Source organism: Papilio xuthus, unplaced genomic scaffold, assembly GCF_000836235.2.
Source record: "Papilio xuthus unplaced genomic scaffold, Pxut_1.1 DF826923.1, whole genome shotgun sequence".
NCBI classification, from domain to species: Eukaryota; Metazoa; Arthropoda; class Insecta; order Lepidoptera; family Papilionidae; genus Papilio; species Papilio xuthus.
This window is the reverse complement of record NW_013531726.1, coordinates 1,130,278-1,145,495: the sequence shown is the minus strand read 5'-3', so window position 1 is coordinate 1,145,495 and position 15,218 is coordinate 1,130,278. Positions and strand designations below refer to the sequence as shown.

The following is a 15,218-nucleotide window of genomic DNA, read 5'->3' as shown; positions in this document are numbered from 1 at the left end:
CATGCATCCTGTAATCCGGAAAGTCCACTTCCACTTCCCATCCTTTCCTTATAAAAAAAAGGGTGGGAAGGGAAAGAGGACTAAATTAGGCCTCCGGGACGCACACTCATCAGACGAAACGCGGAATTGCTTCCACTTGACGCCTGTCTTCTGTGTGGTCGTGGTATTTCACCGGGCGAGCCGGGACAATTCGTGCGGAGATGTTAAAGTGGGCTCTACCACTGTTAAAATTATAAAGTAGCTTTATATATTATATTTTATGAGATAACCAAAAATTAAATAGAATCCATTTTTTTTATATGAATGCAGGATCTCCTCGCTAATATTATAAACTAGCTGTCGCCCGCGACTCCGTCCGCGTGGATATGTAAAAAAACTTAATTAGTGAGGCCTATGTGTTCTTTCAGATTATGTTCTATATGTATGCCAAATTTAATCGAGATCCGTTCAGCCGTTCTAGAGATATCAAGAAACACCCATTCATCCACATCACATCCATCTAAACATTCGCATGTATAATATTAGTAAGTTAAATAAAAAGCAGCTCATCAAGGCATAAATTCGAATAAAATAAAAAAGAATAAATAGTATCGTATATCCGTCTCCTGGGTCTAAGCTACCTCCTCACCAATTTTCAGGCATATCGGTAAAGCCGTTCTTGAGTTATAAATAGTGTAACTAACACCACTTTCTTTTATATATATAACATGCGAATGTTTAGATGGATGTATGTTTGAAGGTATCTCCGGAATGTTACAACAGATTTTGTTGAAATTTAGCACACATGCAAACATAGTGTGGAAGAACACGTAGGCTTATTAAGTTTTTTTTTGTAACTCCGCGCGGACGACGTCGCGGGCGTAAGCTAGCTACTATATACGTATTTGTTTGTAAGTTACTTTGACCGTCTTTAGCCTTACCGTTATCATTCGATTCGTAATTCCATTTAAAAATAACGAATTGTTTCTTAAATTACTATGAAAACTCACTCGAAGCGTTCTTTTAAGATTTAATGTTCTCGTCAAACATGACTTGCAATTTAGTTTAAAATTTGTCGCGAAACCACATTACTCCGAATCACTCTTAACTCACGACGTCTCACGCGTCTTATATGCATATTAAAAATTAAACATAAATAAAATGTCATGCTGATATATAATATGCTTATGATATAAATTCGTTGGGAATGATTTTGTGATCACTTTCAAACAGTTGCCAAGCCATCATCATGTTCTCTTATATTATATCAGGTGTTTTAATACTTGTGATAAGTTTATATTATTACGTAACTAGAACATTCAACTATTGGACATCTCGGAATGTCGCCGGACCAAAACCTTTACCTCTGTTTGGTAACATCATGGAATCTGCGTTAAGGAAGAAAAATATCGCCCTTGTAATGCACAAAATATATCTAGACTATCCTAAAGAGAAACTCGTCGGTGTGTACAGGATGACAACGCCTTGTGTGTTAGTAAGAGATTTGGAAGTTATCAAACATGTTATGATAAAAGATTTTGATATGTTTGAAGATCGAGGAATCGAGTTTAGTAAAGAAGGATATGGTGCTAACTTATTCCATTCAGATGGAGAGACATGGAGGGCATTAAGAAATAGATTTACCCCGATATTTACGTCAAGGAAATTGAAAAATATGCTTTACTTGATGACAGACCGTGGAGACAAATTTGTACAAGGCGTTGAAAAAATAGTCAAAGAACAACCAGAACAAGCTGTATTGAAACATATTCAACTTTATACAATTGCTACAATATCAGCTTGCGCCTTTGGTATTGATATCGATAAGTTGGGTAAAACTTTAGATTCCTTGTACAAATTGGATGAAATGGCATTAAATACTAATTTTTTCTCTGAATTAGACATGATGTTTCCTGGAATATTGAAGCATATGACGTATACAATTTATCCAGCTTTAGCTAGAGAAATTTTCGATGGTCTTATAAAAAATGTGATCACAGAACGAAACGGTAAACCGAGTAATAGAAATGATTTCATCGATTTGATATTAGCATTGAAAGAGAAAGGTGAAATCGAAGCTTCCAAAATTAATACAGACGATAAAATAAAGCCATTAGAATTGACCGAAAGTGTTATGGCGGCACAAGCGTTTATATTCTTTTTGGGAGGTTATGAAACTAGTTCGACAACAATGACATATATGATGTACCAATTGGCTTTGAATCCTGACATCCAAAACAAAATGATCGAAGAAATAGACGAAGTACTCGAGAGGTGTAACGGAGATGTAACGTATGAAACTTTAAACGAATTGACTTACATGGAGAAAGTTTTTGATGAGACTTTACGTATGTATCCGATTGTTGATCCGTTACAAAGGAATGCAAAGAACGATTATAAAGTGCCTGGAACTGATGTTGTGATAAAGAAAGGTCAGACAGTGTTGGTGTCACCTCGTTCTTTACATTACGATGAACAATATTATCCGGAGCCGCATAAGTTTGATCCGGAGAGATTCTCCCCGGAGGCAGTTGGGGAAAGACATTCGTGTGCTTATATTCCATTCGGTGTCGGACCGAGGAATTGTATTGGTGAGTTTTATTTAAGTACTAAGCATATTAAGTAATATCTCCAATTAAATTATTCAAACTTTCGTGAGAGATTATACTAAACTGACATATAAACACGGCTAAACACTCACGTATATACGTCCGGTGGCGGCACCGACTGAGTGAGCGACGGGCCGCGTCCGCGAAATAATACCAGTACCACTCATCCTGATGAAGGGCCCCCGATGGGCTCGAAACTAGTCGGTGCCGCCACCGGACGTATATACGTGAGTGTTTAGCCATGTTTATATATCAGTTTAATATCTCCAATTATTTTATTAAAATCAAAGACAAACGAGTTAACTAAGAGTAGCTGCATAGATCGTAAATGTCTTCTATGATGCAATTGAGAAAAAAAGAACATACAGACGAATTGATAACCTCCTTTTTGAAGTCGGCTAAAAAAAGTAAAACTTGAACTCAAATTCACATACTTTAGATGTTTGTTTATATTGTATCCTCGTGTTGAAACATGGCGAGATAATAATTACTTCTTTTTAATAAACATTTGTTTTTATTACGAAGGCAGCGAAAATAAAAATAAAATAAAATCGTCGCACAAAATTTGACACTAATTAATACAGTTGTTTTAAAAAAAAGTTTTGTGTGTTTTTTTAGTCGACTACAAAAAGGTTATGAATTCGAAGGTATTTTATTTTTGTTTGTTTTTAAACGAGTTTCAGTGACGGAATTTTCGTAATTTTTTTAAACGATAAAATCATCTTTTATTTCCAGGTATGAGATTTGCCAAAGTTCAATCCAGAGTTTGTCTACTGAAGTTCTTCTCGAAGTTCAGAGTTGAAGCGACTAAGCAAACTCCCAAAGTTATTGAATACGATCCTAGAAGGACGACAGTATCACCTGTGGGGGGAATACCCTTAAACATTATACGCAGAAAGTAAAATTATAAAAAAATGTTGTTTTTTTACATATTATATTTTTTAATGGGATTATTTGGGTGATTTTATAAAAGTTGATCTTTTTAAACGAACTCGGCACGGATTTATGGATTTTTTTTTATATTTTGAGGGGTTTTAATAAAAGCATTGAGAAAAATTTATTTATATTTTATTTAATCCTATGTATAGTAAAGGTATGGAAAAATAAAAAATAAAGTTGAACAATTTTTTTTCACTAAACAGAATTTTTATGATATATTTTTTAATCTTAATAAAAACTATATTAATGTGTGCTTAAAGTTGACTTGTGCCTTGGATGACAGTCTTCAAACCTGTCGGCTTCTGTTTCGGTAATCTGTGGACAATATTCATCATCATCAGCTCACTATACGTTCACACCGAGGGGCTCGGTGGCTACCCTAAGTTGAGGGTGATTAGGTCATAATCAACCACGCTGGCCAAGTGCGTGACTACACACATATCTTTATATTTCTTCTCAGATATGTGCAGGTTGCATCACGATGTTTTCCTTCACCGTAACAACGTCGGATAAATGTACATATGTAAATCGAAACGAAGAACACATTAGTAAATGGCGGAATTCAAACCCAGGACCAGCAGATTGCAAGTCAAGTGCTTGACCACTGAGCCACCGACACTCCGGACAAAATTATAAAATAAAACAATATACTCTTATTCTTGACAGCGTATGAGAAAGTGCGTCAATTTAATGTGAGGAGGATAATAGAATTTTAAGTACGCTGTATAATACGATTCAAACTTAATGCCGGCTCACAGCTGCGAGAGCATCAAATATCAAAATGAAGAGAATATTTATATACAAACTATAAAATAATCTGTGGAGTCATAGCAATGACATCCGTCAAATTTTACTCAAAAAATTAAAAAAAAAATTTTTTTTTGATTAATCCGTTAAACATACAAAAATTTCATCATTTTTTTTTACAAAAAAAAAATGTATGTTATATTTTATTTATCCAGCTGTGGATGTCTTTAAATATAATCCGGCTTATTTAACAAGAAAAAAATTTCTAATTAAAAAAAACACACTAGATTGACGTATAAAAATTCTGACAGATGACACTTGGCAGTGGCGCCTACTAAGAGCCGTCATTTCACAATTGTATGTTTATATTCAAAATATAAAAGACAAGGCTGTATGGCTTAGTTCCTTTGCCTGTTTTTTCAAGCGAATGCGATGTGAGTTATCATACAGTTTGTATGAGTTACCTGACATGTATGACCTTGCGGGGCGAGGCGGGATGCAGCAGGTCGCGTCGTCGCTCCCACTCCGCGTACTTCTGATACTGACGTTGCCGGCGACGGTCCACGTAACTTATCTGGAAAAAAAACATAACTTCTCTATTGTTATTTTTTTAAGTTGATAAATGTTTGATAAGATTTTAAGCAATCGTTACTTAAATAAAAAAATTAAAGAAAATTTAGTGTTGCCTTAAAAGGCTCCCATACAGCCTTATTAAGAACCGTCCTATTGTATTATCAAATTTAATCATTGAGTCATTCCATAGACAATTACACTGGCAGTTTTTTTTTATATCATCCTATCATCTCATAGTAACTTCTCACCATACATATAGAGAAAAAGGATTTAATTTAGAAAATTAACGTTTCTAGTAACTCGTTAACAAAAAAATATTAGACTTTATTAAATTTAATTATTTAAAATATTAATCAAGGCTACAAGGGTAGAGGAAGACCAAAAAAAGTATGGAATGACTGTGTGAAAGAGGATATGCGTAAGAAGAGGGTAGACTCGGATATGACGGCTGATAGAGATGTATGCAGGAGTAGTACATGCTGTGCCGACCCTCGATAGGGATAAGGGCAGGTTGATGATGATGAATCAAACATTTCAAATATAGACAAAAATGTCGAATACTACAAAATAACAGTTTAACAATAGTAGAGCCCGCTTTAACATCTTCGCACGTATTGTCCCGGCTCGCCCGGTGATTTACCACGACCACACAGAAGACAGGCGTACAGTCTGATGAGTGTGCGTCCCGGAGGCCTAATTAAGTCCTCTTTCCCTTCCCATCCTTTTTCTTATAAAGAAAGGATGGGAAGTGGAAGTGGACTTTCCGGATGAGAGGATGCATGGAAAGGGAAAATATTTTCTTTCTGTACATCCCCTTTTCCGGCGATTAAAGGTAGGCAACGCATATGCAATTGCGTATGTCTATGGGCAATCACTTCGCTATTTCAGCGATTTCAAGTTGCCGCTCGCTCGTTTTCCAACTTATGATATTAAAAAAATATATAGATAAATACAGACCAAACAGCTGGCAGGTATCCAGAGCAGGGCGGTGGCGAGCGCGGCAACACCCACTATGTTATCTCGCAAGAAACCCAGCACATTGTTTATATTTATGTCTTCTATTATATTCCAGATGCGCTCCACCACGTCCTGGATAGTCTTCTCGCAGACACCCTGATATTACATTAAACCCTTATTCCACTAAACCATATGTTACATCTCGTGGTACAAAATGACACTTGACTAGTCGATTAGTGGAAAAAGTGTTTATTACATAGAAGAAAAAAAATAAGTTAAAAGTGATATTTTTTAATGAACATAAGTAAAAAAAAAATAGTACTTCACAAGTTTTAACCGCGACTTGTGTTCTTCCAGACTGTTTTCTAGATTAATAAAAAAAATATCTGAAATTCGTTGAGCTGTAATAGAAGTACCTTTTAATAAACATGAATGCATATATTCGCATTTATAATATTAGTAAGAAGTAAGATTACGCGGCTGTGAGTCGGGCAGAACGTACCTTATTACAAAATCCCTGTATGCAAGGCGTGCCGTCGGGCAATATGTCGTTGTGTGCCACTGGGAAGCAAGTTTTGTTCAAACTCTTGCGGCAACAACGTTTGCACGCGTCCGCAACTAAAGAGGAAAAATATATACATATATTCTAAAACTATGTAAGGAGTCGCACGTGAATCCATTCGCAGGGAATTAAAAAAAAACTTAATAAGTAGCCTATGTGTTCTTCCAGACTAGATTCTATATGTATGACAAATTTCATCGAGATCCATACAGCCGTTCTGATGATATCTTCAAACAAACATCCATCCAAACATTCGCATTTATAATATTAGTAAGAGTAAGATTGAATGGGTGTTAAAATGTAAGAAATCGTCAATTCAATTCTTTTAACTACCACGTTTTTAGGTTAAATTTTTGTTTTATTGTGTGTATGTATGTATTTTTAGGCATTATTAACTAAAATCCTTTAGCGCGAATGACGTGCTTTCGTTACAAAGTCAAGTGTCAGAATGATTAGTGAGGGGACATAAACGTCGACATTTTAGTAAGGCTAGTGTTGCGCCAGTACACCGGCAGTGTCGTATTTTCTTCCTAGTATTTACCTATGTCACACATGCAGCTATGCATGCCTTGTGTCTCGCAGTACGGCACACACGACCCGTTGCGACACCGGCCTCGCTCCGCGCACTCGTGCTCGTCAGCTATAGCCGGCGCCTGCGCACGTATCATCATCAGCTCACTACCCCACTGAGGGACTCAGAGCCTACCCTAAGTTAGGGGTGACTAGGCCATAGTCAACCACGCTGGCCAAACTTTCAGATGTTTCTGATCTCTCTGTATAACACACTGATTACTTGGAAATTACAGCTTTGGTTTCGTTCAGATTTAAACATGGGGAGTTCGACAAAATGCTCTTCGAAGCGATTTCATAGCGAACATCAAAAATGTATGGAAGTGAGGCGCGAAAATCACGTGACTTATATATAGTTATTGTCAGTTCTATACATTTTTGCAGTTCGTTATGAAATCGCTTCAGAGCGAATACACTTTGTCTAACCCCACTGATGTTACGTGACATTTAATTCTATATATATATATATTATAGTTCAAATCCATACAATGCATTAGCTCCAAAATGGCGAAAATCAAATAGGCACAAAATTCTATGTCTTATAACCTGTCTATATAAAGAGGTCAGTGATAAGACCAGAGCTGGTTTAACCATGGAGTTCAAGGGGTGAGTGTCAGGAATTTTAGATTTGTTGAAGACTGCCACATATAGGATGATTCTTGATTCTAAAGCAAAGTAAACAGTTATATCTCAGACTTGTAACTCTTTTATATCAGTTGTGTGTGTTGTGTTACCTTGGGGCAGTCGGCGGAGGCGCCGGTGCAGGTGGCTTCGCCCTCGCAAGCTGCGTGTGCGGGCTCGCGACACACCGCGCCCGCCGCCGCGAACACGCAGCCCGCGCAACATGGCGAGTTCTTATCACTAACACAACACAATCTTATACATAACATTCTCGTATCACAATATTACTAAACTCCGAAACGAATTTATAATATTTTTATGCATACTAGCTGTCGCTAGCGATTCCGTCTGCAAGGAATTAAAGAAAAATAAGTAACCTATGTGTTCTTCCATGTTCTATTTGTATGCCAAATTTCATCGAGATCTTTTCAACCGTTCTGAAGATACCTTCTAACATCCATCCATCCAAACATTCGCATTTATAATATTAGTAAGAGAATTACCTGCAAACAGCTCCTTGATTTTTGCGTAGTTTACAATTCTTATCGCAACACATGTCATTGTCCTCTGTACCTGTACACAACAAAACAAAATACATGACAAACTGAAAGAGACAGACATAGTGTGAGACATCGAGAGGAACAGAGACAGACATAGTGTAAGAATGTGAGAGCAAAAGAGACAGACATAGTGTGCGAATGTGAGAGCAAAAGAGACAGACATAGTGTGCGAATGTGAGAGCAAAAGAGACAGACATAGTGTGAGACAGTGAGAGGAACAGAGACAGACATAGTGTGAGAATGTGAGAGCAAAAGAGACAGACATAATGTGAGACAGTGAGAGGAACAGAGACAGACATGGTGTGAGAATGTGAGAGGAAAAGAGACAGACATAGTGTGAGAATGTGAGAGCAAAAGAGACAGACATAGTGTGAGTCAATGAGAACTATAGACAGTTATATTACCAAGTAATCCTGCATCACATTCCTCGCCGCCCTCAACACGCAGGTTACCGCAGAAGCTCTCCTCAGGCTCGGAGAAGCAGCGCCCAGACTTGGCTTGCAGCACCTTCCTGATAGACCGCAGGCTGCACGGCGAGAACCTCTACACATGGAAAACTAACATTTAGAACTGTATATTCCATTTAATTTAAAGATGTAACTCTTTTCGTGCGTCATATAACAGATGTAACCTTTTTCGCATATAAAATGTCGTATCTATTACCTTATTATTAACATCATATCCGCTGACACTGTAGGTATACATGAGGTATGAGCCGCCCTGGCTGGCTGTGGGCGAGCACTCCACAACATCAGGGTCGTGTTCCGAGCCCCAGTTGTGACCGAACTCGTGCGCAGTCACAAGATCCGCCTCGCGAGTTATCACACGCTGACCGTAGTGATTCCGAGACGAACTCAAACCAGAGTTCAAGTACAATGTGTATCCATTCTTGAAGTATTCTGTTAATTTATAATTCTATTTACCTATCGCCCGCGCAGTCTGCACGGTATTAAAACAAAATAGTAACCTATGTGTTCTTCCACGCTATGTTCTACATCTATGACAAATTTTAGTGAGATCCATGCAACCGTTCTGCAGATACATTCTAACAAACATCCATCCATCCATATGTTAGCATTTATAATATTAGTAAGAAGTAAGATTGTATTGATATCCAATTAAAATAGGTGTAAAGAACCGTGTGAAATAAAATTGTGTAGATAAATACCAAGATTCCTTTTTAATGTTTGATTACCAGTTAAAATGAACTTTAAAATCTTACTATTTTACTAATATTATAAATGCCAAAGTAAAATGGATGGATGTTTGATAGAAATTATCTCAACAACGGCTGCATGGATTTCGTTGAGATTTAGCATAGATGCAGAACGTAGTCAAGAAAACGATATACATAGGCTACTTATTATTTTTTTTGTTTAATTTCGCGCAGGCGAAGTTGCGGGATGCAGCTAGTAATTCAATAAATCACAAAGATAAAATAAATTTTAGGAATATCGATGGATAGATATAATTAAAATAGATAATTCAGTCTTTTATGTTATGTGATTCAAAATTAGAGTTACTCCTTAATTCCAAAAATAAAGCAGATTTTACATGTGTAGAATAAATAAATATATTGAAACAAATATATAAAGCAAACAAAAACAACATAAAACACTCACATTTCGCAGCGAAATGGCTGAAAACAAAAAATAAAAACAAAATGTAAATACCAACATAAAAATATCGCACGTGAAAAATGTAAAGCATTTATGCAAAATATAACCTCAACAACATAACTATAACATAAAAATTGTGAAAACATTTAAAAAAAAAAACTATAAAACCGAAAAAATCACACAAATGAAAACAAAGCTTATTTTTTATATCACACAAACAAATATCAAAATGAAAATATGCTCATAAATTCCAATATCCCATGATATCATCGCAAATAAGTTTTAAATTATGAATGTAAAAAAAAAATTCAGATTGAAACTAACGACTGAATCAATGTAAAAAGTCATATCTGGAGATATAACTGTTTACACTGATTTCTAAGAATGGATAGGCGATTGCTTGGAAATTACAGTATTTACCACGTTCCCATTTAAACGCGCTTGTTGATGTTACGTAACATTTTATTCTATTTATATTATTATAATAGTTCGAATGCACACCACCGCCAAAATGGCGAAAATCAAATACGAAATAATACAGAAAATACTATGTCTTACATAAGACAGAATTATATCATCCAGATTGATGATATAAAGTACCCAAAACTAAGGCATGGATGTGGATGCATGTAGATGTATGAATGTAGAAGAAGCTCGAAAGGTGTGTCGAAACCACACCAAATAGCATGGACTCTGCCAACCCCCTCTATGTATAGATGCAGTATATACCTGGAGTACATATTCCGCCGACGGAGTTCCTGCGAGGAGAGCCGACGTACGCGAGCCCGAGGATGCCTCCTTCGAACTTCAGGTCTGTGAATAAATGCGCCAGGCAGAAGTCCTTGTGCGAGTACTCGCGGCTGAAAACCTATCAAAAATATGTTCCCAGGTAGAAATACAGCCTGAAATGGTTAAAGCTTTCTAATGCAACAATATGTACAGTATTGTAAGGACTTTATACGTTTCTTAATCGTTTAGAATTATAAAAACTTGTAACCACAAAATCAAGTCAGTTTTAGACAATTAAAAAATAATAAATAATTAAAAATACATAAATATCTGCCTATGTACTACATCTATACTAAATTTCCGTTCTGGAAATACCTTCAATCATCCATCTATTCAAACATTCGCATTTATAACATTAGTAAGATAGACCGCGGGATAATTATAAAATATTTATACTAAAAATTTAGTATAAAATATATACAACTTTATACCTAGAAAAGAGTTATAAAGACAGATAAAGTGAAGTGGGGTTCATACCTCAAGTAAATTCCTGACGTCCCACTTCTCTCGCACCATGTTATAGTGCGCCTCGCCGCCCCGCACGCGCGTCGGCTCGGAGTGCACCAGTATCTTCTTTATCACAAAACCCATGCCTTTAAACCCATCCATATCCTAAAAAAAAAATTAACGCCTACTAAAAAAATATCCCGAAGAAAAAGGTTACATCTCTAGACATATAACCTTTTTCGTAATATATATATATAATTTCAAAATATTTTTTTTAATATATGTACTAACCTGTCGATCTTGCCAGACTGTGTCATTGTATATTTTATGAACACGATCTATTAGACTTATCTGAAAAAAATAATACGAATAATTATTAAAAATATAATTTCTGGTGAAATTAGCTTCTGTACGCGAATATATTTACTAAATAGCCTACAAACAGACAGCACAGTATATCTATACCAAACTTCAATAAAATATATTGAGTCGTTGCAGAGTTATCAAGTAAATATGAAATAAAATCCCGAGGGAACCAAACACATATCTGGAGTCATAGGTAGTCTATGTGTTCTTCCAGACTATGTTTTATATCTATACCAAATTTCATCAAGATCTGTTGTACCGTACTGGAGATACCTTTAACAAAAATCCATTCAGATAATCATCATCATGTCATCATCAACTCACTATATGTCCCCACCGAGGGGCTCGGAGCCTACCCTAAGTTAAGGGTGATTAGGCCATAGTCAACCACGCTAGACAAGTGCGGGTTGACTTTACACATCTTTGAAATTTCTTCTCAGATATGTGCAGCATCACGATGTTTTCCTTCACCGTAAGATCGGATAAATGTACATATGTAAATCGGAAATTGAAAAACACATTGGTACATGGCGGGATTTGAACCCAGGACCTACAGATTACAAGTCAAGTGCTTAACCCCTGAGCCACCGACGCTCTTCATACATACATACATTCAGATAATATTATTATTCAAGAATAAACATACCAAATAACTAATTGTTGTTTTTGTATTACTTGCTCCCATTTCTTGAAAGAATCTGTAATCGGCTACTAATAGTAGAGGGCATCTTGTTTTTGTTGGTGTATATTCATAATCACTTTGTCGTTTCACTCTTTTTTTGTTTCCATCTTTATAAGGTACATTGTTATGGTGGTCGCTTTGTTGTGATTTCTTTAAATATTTATTCTTTTCCATTTGTTCCTGTTTACTTTCAACATTATAATTATAATCTTCATCATCGTCTTCAAGTTCTAGAAATTTTTATAAAATTTATTAGATTATTAACCTTATGAGATTATTATCTTGTTAGTAATTATTTTTTTTATATCATAAGGTGGTAAAAGAGCGAGCGGCCACCTGAAATCGCTGATACAGCGAAGTGACCGTTGCCCATAGACATACGCAATTGCATATGCGTTGCCTACCTTTACTCGATGAAGGAGAGGATGCACAGAAAGAAAATATCTTCCCTTTCCATGCATCCTCTTATCCGGAAAGTCCACTTCCACTTCCCATCCTTTCCTTATAAAGAAAAGGATGGGAAGGGAAAGAGAACTAAATTAGGCCTCCGGGACGCACACTCATCAGACGAAACGCGGAATTGCTTCCACTTGACGCCTGTCTTCTGTGTGGTCGTGGTATTTCACCGGGCGAGCCGGGACAACTCGTTCGGAGATGTTAAAGCTCGCTCTACCATTGTTAAAATTATTGTAATATTATTTTGTATATTTAAATTGTGTCATAATTAATAATGTCTCCAATTTATTATTACATACCTTGTCCTTCTTTAACATAACCACAAACACGAGGTCTGCTACCATTATTATGTGTCCAACTAAAGTGTATGTCTGATGAACGGTAAGTTATCATAGTCCCATCATCCTGGTCTGGTAAATGTCTCCATGATGGCTAAAAAAAACACTGATTTATAATTTGACAATTTATTAATGTACTTGCGATCACCCATGACTCTGAATGGAATTAATAAAAACTTATTAAGTAGTCTATGTGCTTTTCAGAGTATGTTCTACATCTGTGGCAAATTTAATCAAGATCCATTGAGTTGTATGGGAGATACCTTCTAACAAACATCCATCCATCCATCTAAACATTCAAATATATAATACAAGCTGTCGCCTATGATTCTGTCCATGCGTAAATTCAACAAAAAAACTTAACTAATAGCCTATGTGTTCTTCCAGACTATTTTCTACATCTATGCCAAATTTCATCAAGATCTGTTGATCCATCCATATATATTAGTATGGTGGTTACCTCAATATGATAAGTCTCATCAGGTGTATGTATAATGCCAGTAACAACACCATTATCAATATGTAACTTTACATCTGATAATTTTTCACCAAACACCCTGCCAGTGTAAAAGTTGCCTCGATCTGGAAACATAGGAATGCAAGAGTTCAAGTGACCGCTATGTATCTCTTAATCTTAGAGGTCTCTCTGCTCTAATATTTTTTTTGGGGAAAAACGCGACCAATGGACATCTGCAACACTAGAGGAACTGCAGATGCATTGCCAACCTTTAAGGAAAAATCCGAGGATAGATTTTTCCAATTTCTTGCTTATGGTTATTATCTAGTTGGGTCTGGACAATGATTCAGGCTTTTAGTGGTTTCTTGCTTAGCCAGGTTTGACTATATGTGTATTTGTTAGTTACATAAAAACTAAGATTAAGATACACTTTCATGGCTATCCATGTTATTTAACTTACGTTTATAACCATTTTTTTTAATATGTGTTTATCTTACCAACATGAACAACAGTTTTCTTTCCTTCACCATCAACTGCATAAGCTTTGAAGTTTGAATGTAGCACAGTACTGTGAGGATGTAAAATAAGTCTGAAGTCTTTGCCGAGAGTTTTAAAGTGCAATTCCTTGATTGTATTGAATGGATGGTTTGATTGTTTTGCACCTCTTTTCACTACATGGTGGTTAAAACTTGATGAATGAAGTGTTTCGTAATATTTGAGATTGTTTGACAGCGAGCCTGAAGTTTAAAAAAAAAATTATAAGTTGGAGTAAATATATTATTGTATTTTTGTATCTAAGACCTAAATTAATATTTCTAATACTTTAATATAACATTTATGTATTATTTATAGATTCTTTGATTTATTTGTTAGTGTTATCGAGTAAATTATGGTATATCTAGTTAAAATTACTCAGTAATTTGAAAACCTTATTTATTGAATAAGATTTATAAATGGGAAGTAATAGTAGCACTTACACAACGTAGCACATACGTATTGCATAATTACAATGCAAAATATACCAGAAAAACTTGAATACTTCATTGTTATTGTGCTTAATGGTACTAAAGTAAGTTTAGAAATGTAAATATTCTCTCACAAAATTCTTATTGTTTGTATTTATGACTTAAAGTTCTTTCCTGTTAAAGATATAAAAGAATATCTCTACATTGTTTTCCAATAAATTAACAAGTAACTCTTTTCTTTTGTGATTTACATCATATTTTTCAAAATAATAAGACAAAAACTATAAAATTCTAATATAACGAGAAACTTGGAAAATCTATATTTCCGTGACTGACATTGACATTTCGTTGGCAGTTGCCATTATTTACAAAACGAAAGCTACTGAATTATTGTTAATTTTTTTATTTAAAGGTAGAGATTAGAAAGCACCACCCCCAGAAAAATAGAAATCCTCGACATTTGCAGAAAATCTAGAACTAATTTCTCGTAATTTTGCTACTGTACAATCACGCCGACAACGATAATTATTAAGAAGATTAACTTCATATGCAAACAGAGACGTGGGTTATCGTACTAAAATAATTTTAAAGAAATACTTTTCATAATATTGTTTTTTTTTAAGAGCAAGGGGCAAACGAGTGGCGGAAACACCGAGGTGATCAATGACATCCACGGACATCTTGTTTAAATGTTTTAAAGATTTTCTGTTTAAAAATTTGGAAAAAATAACAACACTTTTATTTCTGACAGTACCGATGACAATATACAGAATGTAAATTTTTTCATAGAGGGAATTCTAGGATATCTATTAACCCTACGGTTTATCTTTCAGAGAGAATAGATAGACTAACCCGTCGTGAAATTAAAGTATTTTATTGTAATCACAATGTAATAATTGTGTTCATAATAATTTCATTCATTGATACACTGAAACATATTTATAGCCGCGGAGAAAAAATGTATAAGCAAATAAAATAGGAT

The 15,218-nt window shown here is 35.4% G+C and overlaps 2 protein-coding genes across 2 annotated transcripts; one reads left to right on the top strand and one right to left on the bottom strand.

Annotated features, from left to right (window-relative positions):
- The first annotated feature begins 1,199 nt into the window (after positions 1 to 1,199).
- On the top strand, positions 1,200 to 3,648 carry LOC106122588 (cytochrome P450 6B2). Its single transcript, XM_013318651.1, has 2 exons — positions 1,200 to 2,570; positions 3,324 to 3,648. Exons 1-2 carry the CDS (start codon positions 1,229 to 1,231, stop codon positions 3,488 to 3,490), a joined length of 1,509 nt encoding a protein of 502 aa, XP_013174105.1. The 5' UTR covers positions 1,200 to 1,228; the 3' UTR covers positions 3,491 to 3,648.
- A 71-nt stretch (positions 3,649 to 3,719) lies between these two features.
- On the bottom strand, positions 3,720 to 14,558 carry Tace (ADAM 17-like protease Tace). The gene is made up of 17 exons (XM_013318718.1): positions 14,249 to 14,558; positions 13,769 to 14,008; positions 13,275 to 13,396; positions 12,776 to 12,908; positions 11,985 to 12,250; positions 11,264 to 11,323; positions 11,003 to 11,137; positions 10,466 to 10,604; positions 8,781 to 9,016; positions 8,522 to 8,660; positions 8,061 to 8,130; positions 7,671 to 7,797; positions 6,908 to 7,019; positions 6,307 to 6,422; positions 5,805 to 5,960; positions 4,739 to 4,848; positions 3,720 to 3,842 (listed from the first exon to the last, which is right to left on the bottom strand). The coding sequence occupies exons 1-17, from the start codon at positions 14,313 to 14,315 to the stop codon at positions 3,782 to 3,784; spliced, it is 2,289 nt and encodes a 762-aa protein (XP_013174172.1). The 5' UTR covers positions 14,316 to 14,558; the 3' UTR covers positions 3,720 to 3,781.
- Positions 14,559 to 15,218: the final 660 nt, after the last annotated feature.